This window comes from Piliocolobus tephrosceles, chromosome 16 (assembly GCF_002776525.5).
Source record: "Piliocolobus tephrosceles isolate RC106 chromosome 16, ASM277652v3, whole genome shotgun sequence".
NCBI classification, from domain to species: domain Eukaryota; kingdom Metazoa; phylum Chordata; class Mammalia; order Primates; family Cercopithecidae; genus Piliocolobus; species Piliocolobus tephrosceles.
The window spans coordinates 7,000,993-7,017,377 of NC_045449.1; the positions used below are offsets into that span (position 1 = coordinate 7,000,993).

At 56.2% G+C, this 16,385-nt stretch overlaps 2 protein-coding genes across 4 annotated transcripts; one reads left to right on the forward strand and one right to left on the reverse strand.

The window, feature by feature from the left end:
* Positions 1-1,167: 1,167 nt before the first annotated feature.
* On the forward strand, positions 1,168-6,896 carry ACADVL (acyl-CoA dehydrogenase very long chain). 3 transcript variants are annotated; one of them, XM_023184571.2, is made up of 20 exons: positions 1,168-1,403; positions 1,480-1,555; positions 1,828-1,893; positions 1,977-2,049; positions 2,135-2,199; positions 2,293-2,427; positions 2,873-3,017; positions 3,289-3,418; positions 3,516-3,641; positions 4,004-4,202; positions 4,471-4,575; positions 5,296-5,382; positions 5,465-5,527; positions 5,617-5,718; positions 5,795-5,892; positions 5,970-6,042; positions 6,129-6,201; positions 6,285-6,357; positions 6,452-6,527; positions 6,599-6,896. In XM_023184571.2, the coding sequence occupies exons 1-20, from the start codon at positions 1,342-1,344 to the stop codon at positions 6,737-6,739; spliced, it is 1,968 nt and encodes a 655-aa protein (XP_023040339.1). In that variant the 5' UTR covers positions 1,168-1,341; the 3' UTR covers positions 6,740-6,896. The 3 variants fall into 3 exon arrangements, 2 of the variants coding, with proteins under 2 accessions (XP_023040339.1, XP_026312105.1); XM_026456320.1 differs by having other exon boundaries at positions 1,223-1,403; positions 2,135-2,427; positions 6,599-6,884; XR_003309787.1 differs by lacking the exon at positions 5,795-5,892 and having other exon boundaries at positions 1,223-1,403; positions 2,135-2,427.
* A 76-nt stretch (positions 6,897-6,972) lies between these two features.
* Positions 6,973-16,263, reverse strand: DVL2 (dishevelled segment polarity protein 2). The gene is made up of 15 exons (XM_023184570.1): positions 15,788-16,263; positions 12,425-12,494; positions 11,980-12,125; positions 11,741-11,850; positions 11,503-11,638; positions 11,282-11,372; positions 11,069-11,138; positions 10,770-10,909; positions 10,605-10,681; positions 9,617-9,684; positions 9,293-9,421; positions 9,041-9,172; positions 8,727-8,906; positions 8,052-8,270; positions 6,973-7,944 (listed from the first exon to the last, which is right to left on the reverse strand). Exons 1-15 carry the CDS (start codon positions 15,979-15,981, stop codon positions 7,496-7,498), a joined length of 2,211 nt encoding a protein of 736 aa, XP_023040338.1. The 5' UTR covers positions 15,982-16,263; the 3' UTR covers positions 6,973-7,495.
* Positions 16,264-16,385: the final 122 nt, after the last annotated feature.

Below are 16,385 nucleotides of genomic sequence, written 5' to 3' on the forward strand. Positions count from 1 at the left end.
GAGAATTGGGACAGGGAAGAGGCCAACACAGGAAGACGAACACACTGTCACTTCATCTCCCCAGCCTGTGCCCTTCACCCCAAGCCCTATGGAAAGATTCGGGGAGAAGGATCCCTGAGCCCCAGCCCCCCACTTCAATCCCAGACCTCCCCTCCACAAGGACCCCTGTTTTTCACCTCTTGGTCTCTGGGACATCTCTCTCTTCTCTCACTTTAATCTCCCTAATCCTCCAGGATTGGAGTTGAGCTGCTTCTCCCCACTAAATTCCAGCTGTGAGTAAAGTAGGCCATCTCTGAACCGACCAGCTGTCCCATTCCCCCAGGTCCCAGGGCACCAGCGCCGCCACCATCTTGCTCCACACAGCCTGGCCCCCTCTCCCCATAGGCAGGCAGAACCTAGCCACACTCTCCTGAGAAGCCAGCAAAGAGGGCCTCCTCACAGAGGGCTCCAGCAGCTCAAAAAGAAGCTGACCCCACCTCTCTCTCCTCCGGGGCCTCCTCTCACCCCAGTGAGAATTGCAGAAAGAGGGGTAGAAATTGTTTGGAACTTCCTGACCTAGGGCTAGAGAAGTTGGGGTTTCACCGGTAAGAGGCAGGAGAATTCCTGCAGTTCCTCTCAGGCCCGGGAGGAATCCATCTGCCTGGGCACATGGTCTCTGGAAGTAACAGAGAGCAGAGACAGAAGGGAACGTTCAGGAAGGTCTCAGAGGCTTTATTAAGGGAAGCGCAATGAACCTGGCGGGGCCTTCCTACTGGGAAACTGTAGCTGCTTCAAGAGTTAGTGAAATGGCTTATGTCTCAGAAGAATACACTTAGGGCACTCACACCCTAGCTTGGGTGCCCCCTCCCCCCCCCCACCACCATGCCCTCCCTTTTGTGTTGGCCGAGACAGATTTCATAAGGAACCTTAGAGTCTGTCTTTCGGTGCCTCTACCTCTGCCATCTACCTTACATTTCTCTTTCCCTACTTCTCTCTTCTAACCCCACCGGAGAAGCTCTCCCTTCAGTCCACCTCCATCCCTCTGGCTGCAGTGACTTAAGCCCCTTCCTCTTCTGTCCCATCCTATCCCATCACCCCGTCGGAGGACTAGACTCTAGTTCGGACGGGCGGGATTAAGGAGTTTGGGGGAGACGAGAGACGCTTGGAGATCCCCCTAGGTCAGCGGAACGCAGGGCCGGGCTCCAGGGAACTACAGCTCCCAGCATGCCCCGGGGCCCGCAACCGCCGCCGCCCGGTGCACTCTGGACGATGAGTCAGGGCTAGGAGTCCCAGGACTTGGGCGTACAGGACGCCAGAGCTGGGGTCACCGCTCCGTCCAGCGACGCCCAGAGACACTCGGAGATGCAGGCGGCTCGGATAGCCCAGAGCTTGGGGCGGCAGCTGCTGAGGCTCGGGGGCGGAAGGTCTGTGTATGGACAAGAGGGATGGGGGGCAGCGGCCCTGGGCACCGGGCCAGGACTGAACCCCCACTCCCCACAGCTCGCGGCCCACGGCGCTCCTGGGGCAGCCCCGGCCTGGCCCTGCCCGGCGGCCCTATGCCGGAGGTGCCGCTCAGGTAAGTCGCGGCAGCCTTGGCAACGGGGTGTGGGAGCAGCGGTCCGCTTAGGCGCCCGCCTCCCGCCGTCGGCAGGGGTCTCCCTCTTGGTGCTAGGTCCCTGCCCACGGCTCTGTCGCTGAAAGTAGGGGAAAGGGCAATCCAGGGTGCCCTAGGGCGAAACTAGGGGAAAGGTCACCGCTTCGCGCCGCCTCCCCGCCTCGTCTCGCCTGTGCTCCCCTTGGCACAGCGGAAGTCCCTTCCCTGGACTTGCTAACCATCTCTTTTCCCAGGTGGCTCTGGACAAGTCAGATGCCCACCTCTCTGACACTCTGAACAAGGAAAAACCGGCCAAAGCGGTAGGTACCCCCGAGGCCAGGTGGACCTTAGCCGGAGACACTCACCCCAACCAGAGTCCTGAAACTCGCCTCTCTCTGCCCAGGAATCTAAGTCCTTTGCTGTGGCGATGTTCAAAGGCCAGCTCACCACAGATCAGGTGTTCCCATACCCGTCCGGTAAGGGAAGGGGTAATCAGAGCTGGGTGGGGCCCGGGTGGTTTCCCCTGCCAGCCTGGCTTGACCAGCCTGTCCCCCACCCCAGTGCTCAACCAAGAGCAGACGGAGTTTCTTAAAGAGCTGGTGGAGCCCGTGTCCCGTTTCTTCGAGGTAAGGACTGACTCGGGGCTTGGTCCCTGGTGGGGTAGATGGAGATGTCCAGCTCAAAAGGAGCCTGGATGTGGGATCCTGTGCCTTCCCCAGGAAGTGAACGATCCTGCCAAGAATGACACTCTGGAGATGGTGGAGGAGACCACTTTGCAGGGCCTCAAGGAGCTGGGGGCCTTCGGTCTGCAAGTGCCCAGTGAGCTGGGTGGTGTGGGCCTTTGCAACACCCAGGTGAGGGCACCCCATCGCCACATCCCAGTATCTCATACTCCAGCTTGGCAGACTCAGCTCCTTTGCCATCTCTAGGGTCAAGGTCTCTTCTAAGCATCTGCCCTGGGTGCCTGTGGGATGGATGTTAACTCTCCAAACATAACACAATTTACATGCAGTCCCCTAGGGCTGAACCATGGGCCTCACCCTGGTTCCCAAGTCCTTACAGCTCTCTAAGTTGGGGACTGCCTAACAATAAACTAGTAGCAACTTGTCCTCCTACCTAGACCTCAGACCAGCATTCTCTTCTGTGCCCTTTGTACGCCCCACTTCCTTTCCCCACACTGGGGATGGCCCAGGTCAGGCACTGCCCTAGGTCAGGAACTGCCCTGCTGCCCACACTCTCCTGTTAAGGTCAGGTCCCTCTGCAGCCAGTGACAGCCCCAGATCCCTGCTTCCCCTCCAGTACGCCCGTTTGGTGGAGATCGTGGGCATGCATGACCTTGCCGTGGGCATTACCCTGGGGGCCCATCAGAGCATCGGTTTCAAAGGCATTCTACTCTTTGGAACGAAGGCCCAGAAAGAAAAATACCTCCCCAAACTGGCATCTGGTGAGGCAACCCTAGGAGACCCAGGGATTGGGGGGTATACTGAGCCTGGCACAGATTAGGCCATTTGGCACTTAGATTATCAGATGGCTGGGCATTTCGGTCGGGGGAAGATTCTGGGGAGGCATCACGGTGTGCTGGTTGGGACATGCAAAAGAAAACTGGATACTCCCAGGTGTTAAAGGGGAACTGCCTGCTGGAGGGATGGAGAAGTGGGCCGAGGGGACTTTGAAGCTCATCAGAACTTGGGGTAAAGGAGCTCTCTCCCCAACAGGGGAAACTTTGGCCGCCTTCTGTCTAACCGAGCCCTCAAGCGGGTCAGATGCAGCCTCCATCCGAACCTGTGCTGTGCCCAGCCCCTGTGGAAAATACTACACCCTCAATGGAAGCAAGCTTTGGATCAGGCAATCTGCCTCCCATTTCTCCCCTTCTCCTCCGCCCAATTCCAGGCCCCGCTGCTCCCCGTCCTCCATGCCCTGAATGTCCCTCATTCCTCCACAGTAATGGGGGCCTGGCAGACATCTTCACAGTCTTTGCCAAGACACCAGTTACAGATCCAGCCACGGGGGCCGTGAAGGAGAAGATCACAGCTTTTGTGGTGGAGAGGGGCTTCGGGGGCGTTACCCAGTGAGTGAATTTGGGTTGGGAGAGCTTAGGACTGAGGGGCAGGACTGGGTTCCCGGGCAGATGGCTGTTGCAAGTCACCCGGGGATGTGTGCAAAAGCCAAAGCAGGTGGACTGAATGTGGCCTTTGGGACTAATATGTATGCAACTGAGCTAAAGTTTTGGCTCCAGCAACCAAGTCCAACACAAAATAGGACATAGCCAGGCCTCCTTAGCCTTCAGGGCCTGGGGGTAAGCGTTGGCTGTAGCCTCTAATAGTCTAGGAGTTGTAATTCCTCCCTAGTGCATAAAGAGCGAAGGAGCAGTTTTTCCCCACTGACAACCTGTTGAACACACCCCTGCTTTCCCACACTGCCCTGACACAGTGGGCCCCCTGAGAAGAAGATGGGCATCAAGGCTTCAAACACAGCAGAGGTGTTTTTTGATGGAGTACGGGTGCCGTCGGAGAATGTGCTGGGTGAGGTTGGGAGCGGCTTCAAAGTCGCCATGCACATCCTCAACAATGGAAGGTTTGGCATGGCTGCGGCCCTGGCAGGTACCATGAGAGGAATCATTACTAAGGCGGTGAGTACCCTGCCTGAGTCCCCAGGTAACCCGAACAGTAGTCTCACTGTCCCCCTTGCCATGTGTCCCTGATCACTTGCAGGCACTCCCTACACCAGAAACTCCTCCCCTACCAGCAGCCGCAGACTTGTTAGCTTAGGTCTCCATCTAGCGTAGACTGAACTCTGCTTGTATGCAAAGCCCATCCCTGTGGCGCAAGCCCAGCCCCTCTCTAGGGAGACTGTAGAACCACACTGAACCACAGTGGGATACATGGACCCTCTTCCAGGTAGATTATGCCACTAATCGTATCCAGTTTGGGGAGAAAATTCACAACTTTGGGCTGATCCAGGAGAAGCTGGCCCGGATGGTTACGCTGCAGTATGTAACTGAGGTGAGGGCCTCCCAAGCCCCTCTTCCCCGGAGCCCTGGGGCTTTCTTCCCAGTTGGGTCAGACTACAACCCCCAGCAGCACCTGGGGCAGTGGGTCTCCAGCTTTACACCAATGCCCTAGGGGATGCGGGGAGGCATAGTCAGCTCAGCTTCTGCCGAAGGGAGAGCGCAATGATGTTCTGCTCAGGTGCCTGCCAGCAGTACCAGAAGTTAATTCTACCCCATCCCTTACGTCCACCCCTTTTAAGAAAACAAATACCGGCCGGGCGCTGCGGCTCACGCCTGTAATCCCAGCACTGTGGGAGGCCGAGGCGGGTGGATCACAAGGTCAGGAGATCGAGACCATCCTGGCTAACATGGTGAAACTCTGTCTCTACTAAAAATACAAAAAATTAGCCGGGCGTGGTGGCAGGCGCCTGTAGTCCCAGCTACTCGGGAGGCTGAGGCAGGAGAATGGCGCGAACCCGAGAGGTGGAGCTGGCAGTGAGCTGAGATTGTGCCACTGTACTCCAGCCTGGGCGACAGAGCGAGACTCCGGAAAAAAAAAAAAAAACAAATACCTGGAAGCACCTGATGAACTGACCCAGAACAACTATTTGCCTGACCTAGGCCTGACCTAACAAGCTAGGTCATCCCTAATCTTGGAGATCTGGGTGATGAACCCAAGTCTGACAAAGCCCTTTGCAATTTTCCTTCCCATGTCCCAACCATGCAACCTCAGTCCATGGCTTACATGGTGAGTGCTAACATGGACCAGGGATTCACGGACTTCCAGATAGAGGCCGCCATCAGCAAAATCTTTGGCTCGGTGAGGTCCCAGGCATGCTGGGAGGGAGTCCAGTTTGGGAGCTCAGCTCCCAAAACCAGTCTCATCTGTTCTTTGTCCCTAGGAGGCAGCCTGGAAGGTGACAGATGAATGCATCCAAATCATGGGGGGTATGGGCTTCATGAAGGTACAGGACGGTCTTCTGAGCCTCGGTTGGGCCAGGGGTGGGAAGGCACATCTCAGCAGGGGCATATAATTTGTGTGGCCCTGTGCTAGGAACCTGGAGTAGAGCGTGTGCTCCGAGATCTTCGCGTCTTCCGGATCTTTGAGGGGACAAATGACATCCTTCGGCTGTTTGTGGCTCTGCAGGGCTGTATGGTAAGAGGGAGAATTGGGTGGGGGTAGAGGTGGGGAGGACAGTGAGTCCTGACTGCTGGACCCTCTTCCCCCATAGGACAAAGGAAAGGAGCTCTCTGGGCTTGGCAGTGCTCTAAAGAATCCCTTTGGGAATGCTGGCCTCCTGCTAGGAGAGGCAGGCAAACAGCTAAGGCGGTAGGCTTAGGGTCAGGGCCAGGGGAGGACAGGGCGGTGTATGACAACTAACCAGTCATTCTCCCTCTTCCTCTCAGGCGGGCAGGGCTGGGCAGCGGCCTGAGTCTCAGTGGAATCGTCCACCCGGAGTTGAGTCGGAGCGGTGAGCTGGTAAGTGGCCAGGGGTCCAGGAGAGCCTGCGTCAGGGACTGTAGCTGACGGCCCCTCTGAGCCCTGCACTCTCCCCATCTCTTCAGGCAGTACAGGCTCTGGAGCAGTTTGCCACTGTGGTGGAGGCCAAGTTGATAAAACACAAGAAAGGGATTGTCAGTGAGTGAGCTCTACACCCTTCCACCCCTCCCTTTCCTCTCCTTGAGACTAATGCCCCCACCCCCACCCCACCTACCCGGCAGATGAACAGTTTCTGCTGCAGCGGCTGGCAGACGGGGCCATCGACCTCTATGCCATGGTGGTGGTTCTCTCCAGGTGAGGAGGCAGGTGGGGAATGCCTGAGCCGCAGGGGGCCTGGGCCTGGATCCCAGCCAGCCCAGATTTATTTTCATCTCCTGCTTCCTGCCAGGGCCTCAAGATCCCTGAGTGAGGGCCACCCCACGGCCCAGCATGAGAAAATGCTCTGTGACACCTGGTGTATCGAGGTGAGACTCGGGGCTGCCAAGCTCAGGTGAGGGCTACAGGTGCAGGCCCAACCCTCCTTCCCTCTCCCCAGGCTGCAGCCCGGATCCGAGAGGGCATGGCCGCCCTGCAGTCTGACTCCCAGCAGCATGAGCTCTACCGCAACTTCAAAAGCATCTCCAAGGCCTTGGTGGAGCGGGGTGGTGTGGTCACCAGCAACCCACTTGGCTTCTGAATACTCCCGGCCAGGGTCTGGCCCGGTTATGTGCCTTCCCTCAAGCCAAAGCCTTAGGGCCCTGGTTTGTCCCGAAGGGGGCCTAGTATTCCCAGGACTGTGCCTGCTCTCAAGAGCACTTACTGCCTCGCAAATAATAAAAATTTCTAACCAGTCATGCTTTGCTCCTGTGTGTCCGTTCTTTTCCCTCTGCTGCCTGCCTCCCTCCCAAAGAAAGGAGCCAGAGGCGTGGGGATTTTGCCTCTATTGCTTTATTTGGTGTTTTATACAAGTGACTAAAATAAATAGAGTAACAAAGGCAGCTACATGGCCCAAATCTCCCAGCTTCCTCAGGCTGCTGTCTAGGGTGCCTAACCCCAGGGTACCACTGACCACCCCCAAACCTGCACAGGGCAGGGCTATGGGTAACTGGAGGAGGAGGTCACATTCTGGGGTTAGAAGGGGCCCCACGGACGGGAATTCTTCATATAAAAGAGAAAATGCCTATTTTAAAAGTCCCAAAAATGTAAGAAACTCTATTTTAACCCCCAAAAAGGCTTATAAAAAAAAACAAAGCTAAAAATAATCAAAGGTCCCTTGTCTACCCGAGGGAAGGGGGAGGAACCAGGCACTGCTGGTGAGAGTCACAGTGGCCACAAACTCCTATAAGGCAGCAGCTGGTAGGCTGAGCCCAGGCACTGTAAGGGCAAGCACATGATGGCCAGGACACCCAGTCACACACCAGGAGCGCCAGGCCAAGCCTGGCCCCACAGTGGGCTACATAACATCCACAAAGAACTCGCTGGGATTGCCCATGGCCATGTGGAAGCTTTGGCGGCTGGCTGTCAGTTCTGGCGGCACGGAGCCCAGGTCTCTGACTGGAGGGGCCCCCGGAGGCTGCACTGCTGGAGGGACTGGAGGTGGGGGTGGGGGCATCATGACCACCATCATGGGGTTGTAGGGGAGGGCCATGCCAGGGGGTGGTCCATAGGGATGGAGCCCCGAGTGGGCTCGGAGATTAGGGGCACCCCCAGTTGAGCCTCTGGATGGAGGAGGGCCCCCATCGCCAGTCCCACTTGGTTCCCCACCCCGCCGAAGGCTGCCCCCTCGGCTGGAGGGCTCGGACTCACTGCCACTGCCGGACTTGGACTCGGGGGCCCGCTCCTCGGGCCTCCCTGTGCGCCCTGCCCCCCCGTCACTCCGTGTCGACCCACTGCTCCGGCTGCCTGTGGAGGGAGGGGAGGGGCAACTGAGTCCTCACCTAGGCTCCTCCCTGGCTCCCCTCTGATCCACCCTCAGACCCTGGCTGTACAGGTATGTGGGGATGACTTACCCTCACTGTGCTGGCTGCTGGCACTGCCCCCACCAAAGGTATAAGATGAAAGTTCATGGTAGGGTGGGGGCTGCGGGCTGTAGGGGTGTGGGGCCGGGTATTGGTAGGAGAAAGTGGGCAGCAAGGGCCAGGGGGTGGCCCCCGGCAGAGGAGCCAGGGTATCCTGGTCCGAAGCCCCACTGGAGCCATCGTTGTCATTGAGAGACAGGTTGACTAGGTCTGGAAAGCAAGGGAAGCCAGGAAGAAATCACTGCTTCAAGACGCTAAGGCCCCAAGACATGGAATGCAGAGGAACTGGGAAGTTCTCCCAGACCCACCCACGATGGGGCTCAAAACAGGGGTTCACAAGGGTCTCTGACAGGAAACTCCCATCTACTTCTGCCATGAGGGCCAGGGCACAGCCAGGGTCACCACTAGCCCATGTCTTTGTGGGACTCAGGAGGAGGTGCACCTTCCCCCAGGGGACACAGTCCTGCACCTGGCGCGTGGCTTGTCCAGCAGCGCATGGGTGGACGTCAGCCCCCATCCTCCGCCAATGCAGGACCTAGTGCGGGACACACGCTGCTCGACCATCCATGGTGGCCCTGGCTGCGGTTTCTGGGCTAGGTTTAGGGTTGGAGAGGCAGAACAAGGCAGGCAAAGCCACACTCCCAGAGTTGGGGCAGAGGGACTCACAGCTCTCACAGCCACCACTGAGGTCTCCGAAGACGTAATAGCACTGCTCAGAGAAGGTGATCTTGTTGACGGTGTGTCGGATCAGGCCGGCTTTGAGCAGCCCGCTGGCATACTTGCGGGCCTCCCGCCGCTCAGGAAAGCCCTCCACGTGATGGTAGAGCCAGTCAACCACATCCGAGCCTGGGAGCATCCACAGTGGAAAAAGGCCTCAGGTTCTCCTTCCAACTCCTGCTCTCGCCTCTGCCTGTGCCACTCCCAGCTTTGGCTGCCTCCTCCTCCCCTTCTCCAGCCACCTGCCCAGGACCCAGCCGTACCCAGAAAGGCATTAGGGATGGTGATCTTGAGCCACATGCGGTCCCGGACTTCCAGTCCAGACTCTGGAGCTGCCATGGCCTTGGTCACCGATGCCATGTCCGTATGGATGGAGAGACCCCGGCCCTCACAGCCTGGCAGAGGAGACCACAGGGAATCAAGAGTCAGGGATCACTCCCACAAAGGCAATGAGTCACACCACTGCAGGACAGCCTTCTGCTGGGAGGGTGGGATGCGGTGGGCTGGTGGCTCACCATCAGGCAAAGAGGATCCAGATGTAATGGTGCTCATGGAGGAGGAGCCCGGATAGGCTGGGAAGGTGCCAGTCAGAGCCGCAGAGTGGGACACCCAGGCAGCAGGGTCAATTGGCTGGATGGGCTCATCTGGGACAAAGATGGCCCAAAATGACCCATTCTCAGTCCCCAAAAGCCAGCCCAGTCCCTCCCTGACTCAGCCTCCTGTTCCACCTCTGCCTGGACCCTCCTCCCACCCATTCCCCATGACCAGAGAGGTCCAGCCCCAGCCTCCTGGCCGGCCCCCACCCCCAACTTCAGGCCCCCTCCCTGAGTGTCACTCACTTCGAGGGAGAGTGAAATAGGCCTGAGGAGAGGGATCCCAGCACTTGGCCACAGTCAGCACAATGGGGCTATGGGGAAGAGAAGTCCAGTCAAGGGCGCAGGGGAAGAGGAGGCCTCAGGAGGGTGGGGGCCTGAAGCAAGGATGGATTAAGAGACACAAAGAGAGGGAGAAGCAAGCACATGGCGGCTGGGCTAGAGAAGGTGAGGGTGGAAGGCACCACAATGCGGATGACTCATCAACATGGAAAACTCTTAAAAACATACTGCCAAATGAGACAAGAGAGTACACGCTGTACAATTCCATTCACAGAAAGACCAAAAACAGGTAAAATGAAACCGTGGTGTTCAAGGATACATGCAAGAGTGGTAACTATCGAGTGAGGCAAAGCTTTTCTCTGATAGCCAAAGAAGTCAGGAGAGTGACCACCCCCGGGGGAGGGAGGCATCTGGGAGCAGGAAGGGACATCTGGGGAGGAGGTGCTAGAATATGGGAGGATGGTCCTAGACCATCTCCTATTTGATGGTCTAGGTGGCAGTGACATGGATATTCACTCTAGTATTATTTGATACCTCATGCATTTGTTTCACGTCCTTTGAACGTTATGTCCTAGTACTTTTTTTTTTGAGATAGAGTCTCATACTGTCGCCCAGGTTGGAGTGCAGCGGTGTGATCTCGGTTCACTGCAACCTTCGCCCCCTGGGGTTCAAGTGATTCTCCTGTCTCAGCCTCCTCACTAGCTGGGACTACAGGTGTGCGCCACCACCCCCACTTAATTTTTGTATTTTTAGTAGAGACAGGGTTTCACCATGTTGGTCAGGCTGGTCTCAAACTCCTGACCTCTGGCGATCCACCCAACTCAGCCTCCCAAAGTGCTGGGATTATAGGCATGAGACACCGCGCCTTACTACTTATTAAAATTGCAAAACAAAACATGAAAAAGAAAAAAAAAAAGAGGACTGAGGACCTGCAACCTGCTCGGCAACTCACCCAGGCTTGTGCACGATGTCCCTCAGCACCCGCACGGCGTCGTCATTGCTCATGTTCTCAAAGTTCATGTCATTCACCTGGAAGCAGGGGAAGCAGGTCAGAGGCATGGTGGGAGACGCTGAGGGCTCCCGTGCAGGGCAGCTCGGTGGCCATACCCCAGCACACCTGCAAAAGCATGTCCCCTGGCTCAATGCGCCCGTCGGCCGCCACAGCCCCACCCTTCATGATGGAGCCAATGTAGATGCCTCCGTCTCCCCGCTCATTGCTTTGGCCCACAATGGAGATACCCAGGAAGTTGTACTTCTCTGTGGAGAGAGGCCATGTGAGGAGAGGAGGCCCCCGCCGCAGGACCCCCAGAACCCTAGAGAGAGAGGCCATGTAAGGAGAGGAGCCCCAGCTGCAGGACCCTTGGAACCCTAGAGACCAGGCCCTCCCCACGCCCTAGCCACAGGCTCTCCCCATACCCATGTTTAGCGTGACTGTGATGATATTGAGAGACATGGTGGAATCTGTGACGCTGCTGAAGGACGATGTCTGTGGTGGGAAAAGAAGGAACTAGAGTGCCCTTCAATAACCCAGGGTCAACCCTGGGGTGCTGCCAGTGTTCAGGCACCACCCAAAGCAAAGCCTATGCCCCACCTTCTCCCAGCACCAGCCTTCCCGTGGGAACCCCTCACCCTCTCCAGGCGGGGTGGCCGCTGCTTCCTCCGCCGTCGGTGGCGCTTAAGGAGGCGGGAGGCACTGCTCTGCTCCGTGGAGCTGCTGAACCTGCCAGGAGGTTGGAAGGAGAGCAAACGTAGGCCAAAGTGGTCATGGGGTCAAGAGAAAGAACGAGAGGATTGACTGGAGGAGAAGAAACGGGGCTGGGCGCGCTGGGGAGAGCTGTGCGGAGCCACACCTGCTCATGGTGTCCTCCTCGTCCGAGTCCCCCAGGCTGGTACTCTCCAGCTCACTGGTCATGAGGGTAGAGGAGCTCTCATATCCGGCCAGGTGGCGCTCCAGCCTTGAGGGGCCACCAGTCCTGTGGCCCCCAGCTGCATATGGACAGGAAGCTCAGGAACCAAGCTTCCCCCTGCTCACCCCACCAAGGCTGGGGTCTGGCCCAGCCCTTCCCGGCCCCCAGGCCTGCCCCTCACCGCCATGCTCACTGCTGTCTCTCCTGCGAGGCCGCTCCCGTCTCAGTGACACTACTGACTCGGTTTCTGTCTCAGGCTCCAGATTCTCATGGCTGCTGGACACATTAGGGCTGGACAGGCAGAGATGGTTTCCAATCCACATCAGGAGAACAGGGTTCCGGATCCTAGGCGTACCCTACCAAAAGGCCTGGGTTCCCCCTCACCTCCCTCCCCCGCAGTCAACAACCAGAAGGACTCACTGAAAGGAGGGAGGCCTTGAGTCCCCAATGCCGCTGGTCCTCTCGGGTGGCAAAGGGGGTAAAGGTGGGGCTGGAGGTGCCAGTTCTGCCCGAGGCTCGTGGGCTGGGGGAGTCATCTCCGGTTGGGGATTATCTGAGGACACCAGCTAGAAGGGTGCAAACAATAAACAGTGGCTCACCTGGGAGTCAGGGTGTGACAGGTTGCAGTAAGTGAAAGAATGAGAAAGGGTCTCGGAGAGCTGGAGAAGAGCAAAATAACCTAGCAAGTATTAGAGACTCCAGAAGGAGAAGGCTGAGGGCCTCTCGCTGGCTCTCCAAACAGATCGGAGGTGAAGAGCCAGGGCTGCTAATGCCTGGCCTGGGGGAGGGCTACAGAAACAGACTGAGGCCTGGGGAAGCTTGGCAATGCAGAGGGGACCCAGCCCTCGGCGCCTGCACCTCTTACCCAGGATACCACCCTTCCGTTGAAGCAGGGGAGGCGGGCGTTGTCATCTGAAATTTCTTCCTTCACCACTCTGCCAAGAGACAAGGTGGAGGTCAGTGAGCTGGACCAACCACCCCCAACCCCACCCCCATCAAAGTTCCTCCCAATCTTCACCTGGCTCCAGGACGCTGACTTTCTCCTGCCCTGTTCAGGTCTTCTCTTCCATTGAAAGAACTCACTCTGACACCTAAATCTCCAAACTCAATCCCCTTTCCTTATTTCTCCTCTCCGTAACACACCCTCAGGGGCATACTGCTGTTCCAAAGACTTCCTTGAGTCTGATTCAAACCTCTCAGCACAATTTCAAAGGCAATCCCCTATGCTGATGCAGCTGCCTAAGATACCTATCTAACGAGACTGGCAGGTAGCCTCCTCTTAACCCCATCCCTGTTCCTTACAAACCTTCCAAAAAGGCCGGGCACGGTGGCTCACGCCTGTAATGCTAGCACTTTGGGAGGCTGAGGTGGGCAGATCACCTGAGGTCAGGAGTTCAAGACCAGCCTGGCCAACATGGTGAAACCCCGTCTCTACTAAAATACAAAAATTAGCTGGGCACGATGGTGGGTGCCTATTATCCCAGCTACTCAGGAGACTGAGACGGGAGAGTCGCTTGAACCCAGGAGACGGTGGTTGCAGTGAGCCAAGATTGCACCACTGCACTCCAGCCTGGGCAGCTGAGCAAGAATCTGTCTAAAAAAAAAAAAAACCTTCCAAAAAAAGGCTTCGGTCCTCAACCAAGTTTCTACTCTTAAACTTTCCTTTAGTTTTCTCTAATTCATTTCTAGAAGACTGTCCTTTCTTGAGTAAAAACACCTATTAGAGGCCAGGCATAGTGACTCACACCTGTAATCCCAGCACTTTGAGAGGCCAAAGTGGGTGGATTACCTGAGGCCAGGAGCTGGCCAACATGATGAAACCCTGTCTCTCCTAAAAATACAAAAATCAGCCGGGCACGGTGGTGCACACCTATAATCCCAACTACTCGGGGAGCCGAAGTAGGAGAACCGCTTGAACCCAGGAGGCGGAGGTTGCAGTGAGCCGAGATGACACCACTGCACTCCAGCCTGGGCGACAGAGTGAGACTCCACCTCAAACCAACCAACCAACAAACAAAAACAACAAAAAACAAAACCACCCATTAGATCAAACAAACAATGGAAGCTCCTCATTAGACTGAAAGCTCCCAAGGAGAGAGCAAGCTGGTGTTCCCACTCCCCTGTGCCTCATCTGGCATAAAATTCGGCACGAAGCAATCTGCTCAGCCTGACAGATCCCAAAGCCCAGCCTTGGGGTCATCTCTCCAATGGGTTCCCTGTGGTGGACTGGACTTGCCCCTTCTTCTTAACCACGACACCAAACCATGAACACTTACTCTCATCAACACCATGTCCAGGCCACACACCACACACTGACACTTAGGCAGTAACAAGTACTGTCAACTAAACGAATAAACGTACAAAGCATCAGACTCTCTGCCCTGGTTGTTTCTCTCTCTTTCCACACACCCTTGCCCCTAAATTAGGACACCTTGTCTAATTAACCCGTTAGCCTAATATGGTCATAAGAGCCAGGATATATATCAACTTAATCCATTTGCTGTCAATGTGACAACACGGCCCAGTCACTACCAATCTGTCTCAGCATCATGTAGGATTCTTCCCAACATAACACAATCTCAGCATAGCTCAGTCCACTCTTAAAACAAATTATTCTGTATCACCATAATCTTTATAGAGTAGTCAGCCTCAATACTAATGACAATTACCATTCACCAAGAATTTATTACGTACCACACACCTGAACTAACCATTTCATTCTGTGATTTTCTCCGTGTCACACACGAGATCAAGACACAAAAATTGAATTAATTGTCCAAGATTGCATTGCTGACAACTAGAAGAACCTTGACTTAAAGCCAAGATAACTCCCAAGATAGTATCACCCTTCCCATGTCAAACAATCTTTCTAGCTAGAGTACAGTTTGTTCAGTTCTTCTAAAACCCATGCTATCCCAACTTAATCCAGCCCGCCTTCAAAAAAGCAGAGGTTGGGCCAGGCGCAGTGGCTCATGCCTGTAATCCCAGCACTTTGGGAGGCTGAGGCGGGCCGATCATGAGGTCAGTAGATCAAGACCATCCTGGCTAACATGGTGAAACCCCGTCTCTACTAAAAAATACAAAAAATTAGCCGGGTGTGGTGGCGGGCACCTGTAGTCCCAGCTACTAGGGAGGCTGAGGCAGGAGAATGGCGTGAACCTGGGAGGTGGAGCTTGCAGTGAGCCGAGAATGAGCCATTGCACTCCAGCCCAGGCGACAGAGCGAGACTCTGTCTTTAAAAAAAAAAAAAGAAAGAAAAAAAGCAGAGGTTGAGGACCCAGAGAGGGCTCAGCCCCAAAGGCCATAAACACAAAAGGGCTTTCTCTGCATTATTTACACGCCAATATAGTCCAAGATAGCCCTGAATGTCCAAATTACCCTAGGATAGCCCGATGTATTCTAACACAGCCTACAATGTCCCCATACGCAGCTGTCTGCACCAATATAGACTAGAATACCCCAATACAGCTACCTGTACTACCATGGGCCCCAACAGCCTTGTCTGCCCCCATACTGAGTGCTCCAATAAAACCATGTCTTGCCCCAAGAGAAACCAGGATTAACCAATACAGCCCAGTAGAGTCCATAATGGCCCAAGTTTTTTGTTTTGTTTTTTGTTTGGAGATGGAGTCTTGCACTGTCGTCCAGGCTGGAGTGCAGTGGCGCGATCTCGGCTCACTGCAACCGCTGCCTCCCAAGTTCAAGCGATTCTCCCTGCTTCAGCCTCCCAAGTAGCTGGGACTACAGGCGTACCCCACCACGCTCGGCTAATTTTTTGTATTTTTAGTTAGTAGAGATGGGGTTTCACCGTGTTAGCCAGGATAGTCTCGATCTCCTGACTTCGTGATCCGCCCGCCTCGGCCTCCCAAAGTGCTGTGATTACAGGCGTTACAGGACTCCTGAGAACGTACTAAACGACCAGACGATAGATCAATTTACTCAGTACAGTCTAGAATACTCCAAAATAAACCAGTATGCCCCCACCTATTCCAGTAGAGCCTAATCTTCTCTAATCTGGTTTAGGATATCCTAGTCTGTCCGTGTGCCTCAATCTATCCAAGCATAACCTTGTCCATCCTGGGAGAGTCAACCTACCTTAGCATAGTACAATCTGCTCCACCACAGGCCAGAAAATCGTAGTGTGGCCCGAAGTAGATGTGTACCCCTCCACGTCGCCCAATCCACTCTAGCAAAGCCCCCGTCGGTCCTATCTAGGCCTTGCGCTCACCCGAAATCCTGATCCATAGACTTGAAAAAGTACTTGGCGCCCGCGGGCCGCTGCAGGACGCTCTTGAAATCGCCGAGGGTGATGCGCTCGGCGGGGACAGGGATCTTCACCAGGTATGGAGTCTCTTCCTCATCCAGGTGGTAAATCACCTTCGTCTCCCCAACCCCACCGCCCCCAGCGATGCTGCCCGCCATGGTCTCGCCCGCGCGCTCCCGGGCTCCGCCGCCCACCCAAGGGGCTAATGGCCCCTGCCGCGCCTGCGCACACCCGCAAGCCGACGCGGGAGCGCGGACAGGACGGACCCAGTACTGGAGAGAAGCAAAGGGAAAAAAGCAGGGGTCGGCAAGGGTGGCGGCGGGGGGGCGGGCCGCGAGGTGCGACTCAAAGCCGCCGTTTCAGGGGCCGCCGCGCGCCACCGCAACCGACAACGCGAGCGTCCTCCAGGTCCCCGCCCACCTCTCCTCATGTCACGTGACCTAAACCCGCCCACCCGCGCTCTTCAGCCGCCCCCGTCACGTGACCCCTCCCAGTCACGTGACCACGCGACTCCTCCTAGTGTCCCCGCCACGTGATCGCTGCCTTCGGCAACGGTCTCCCA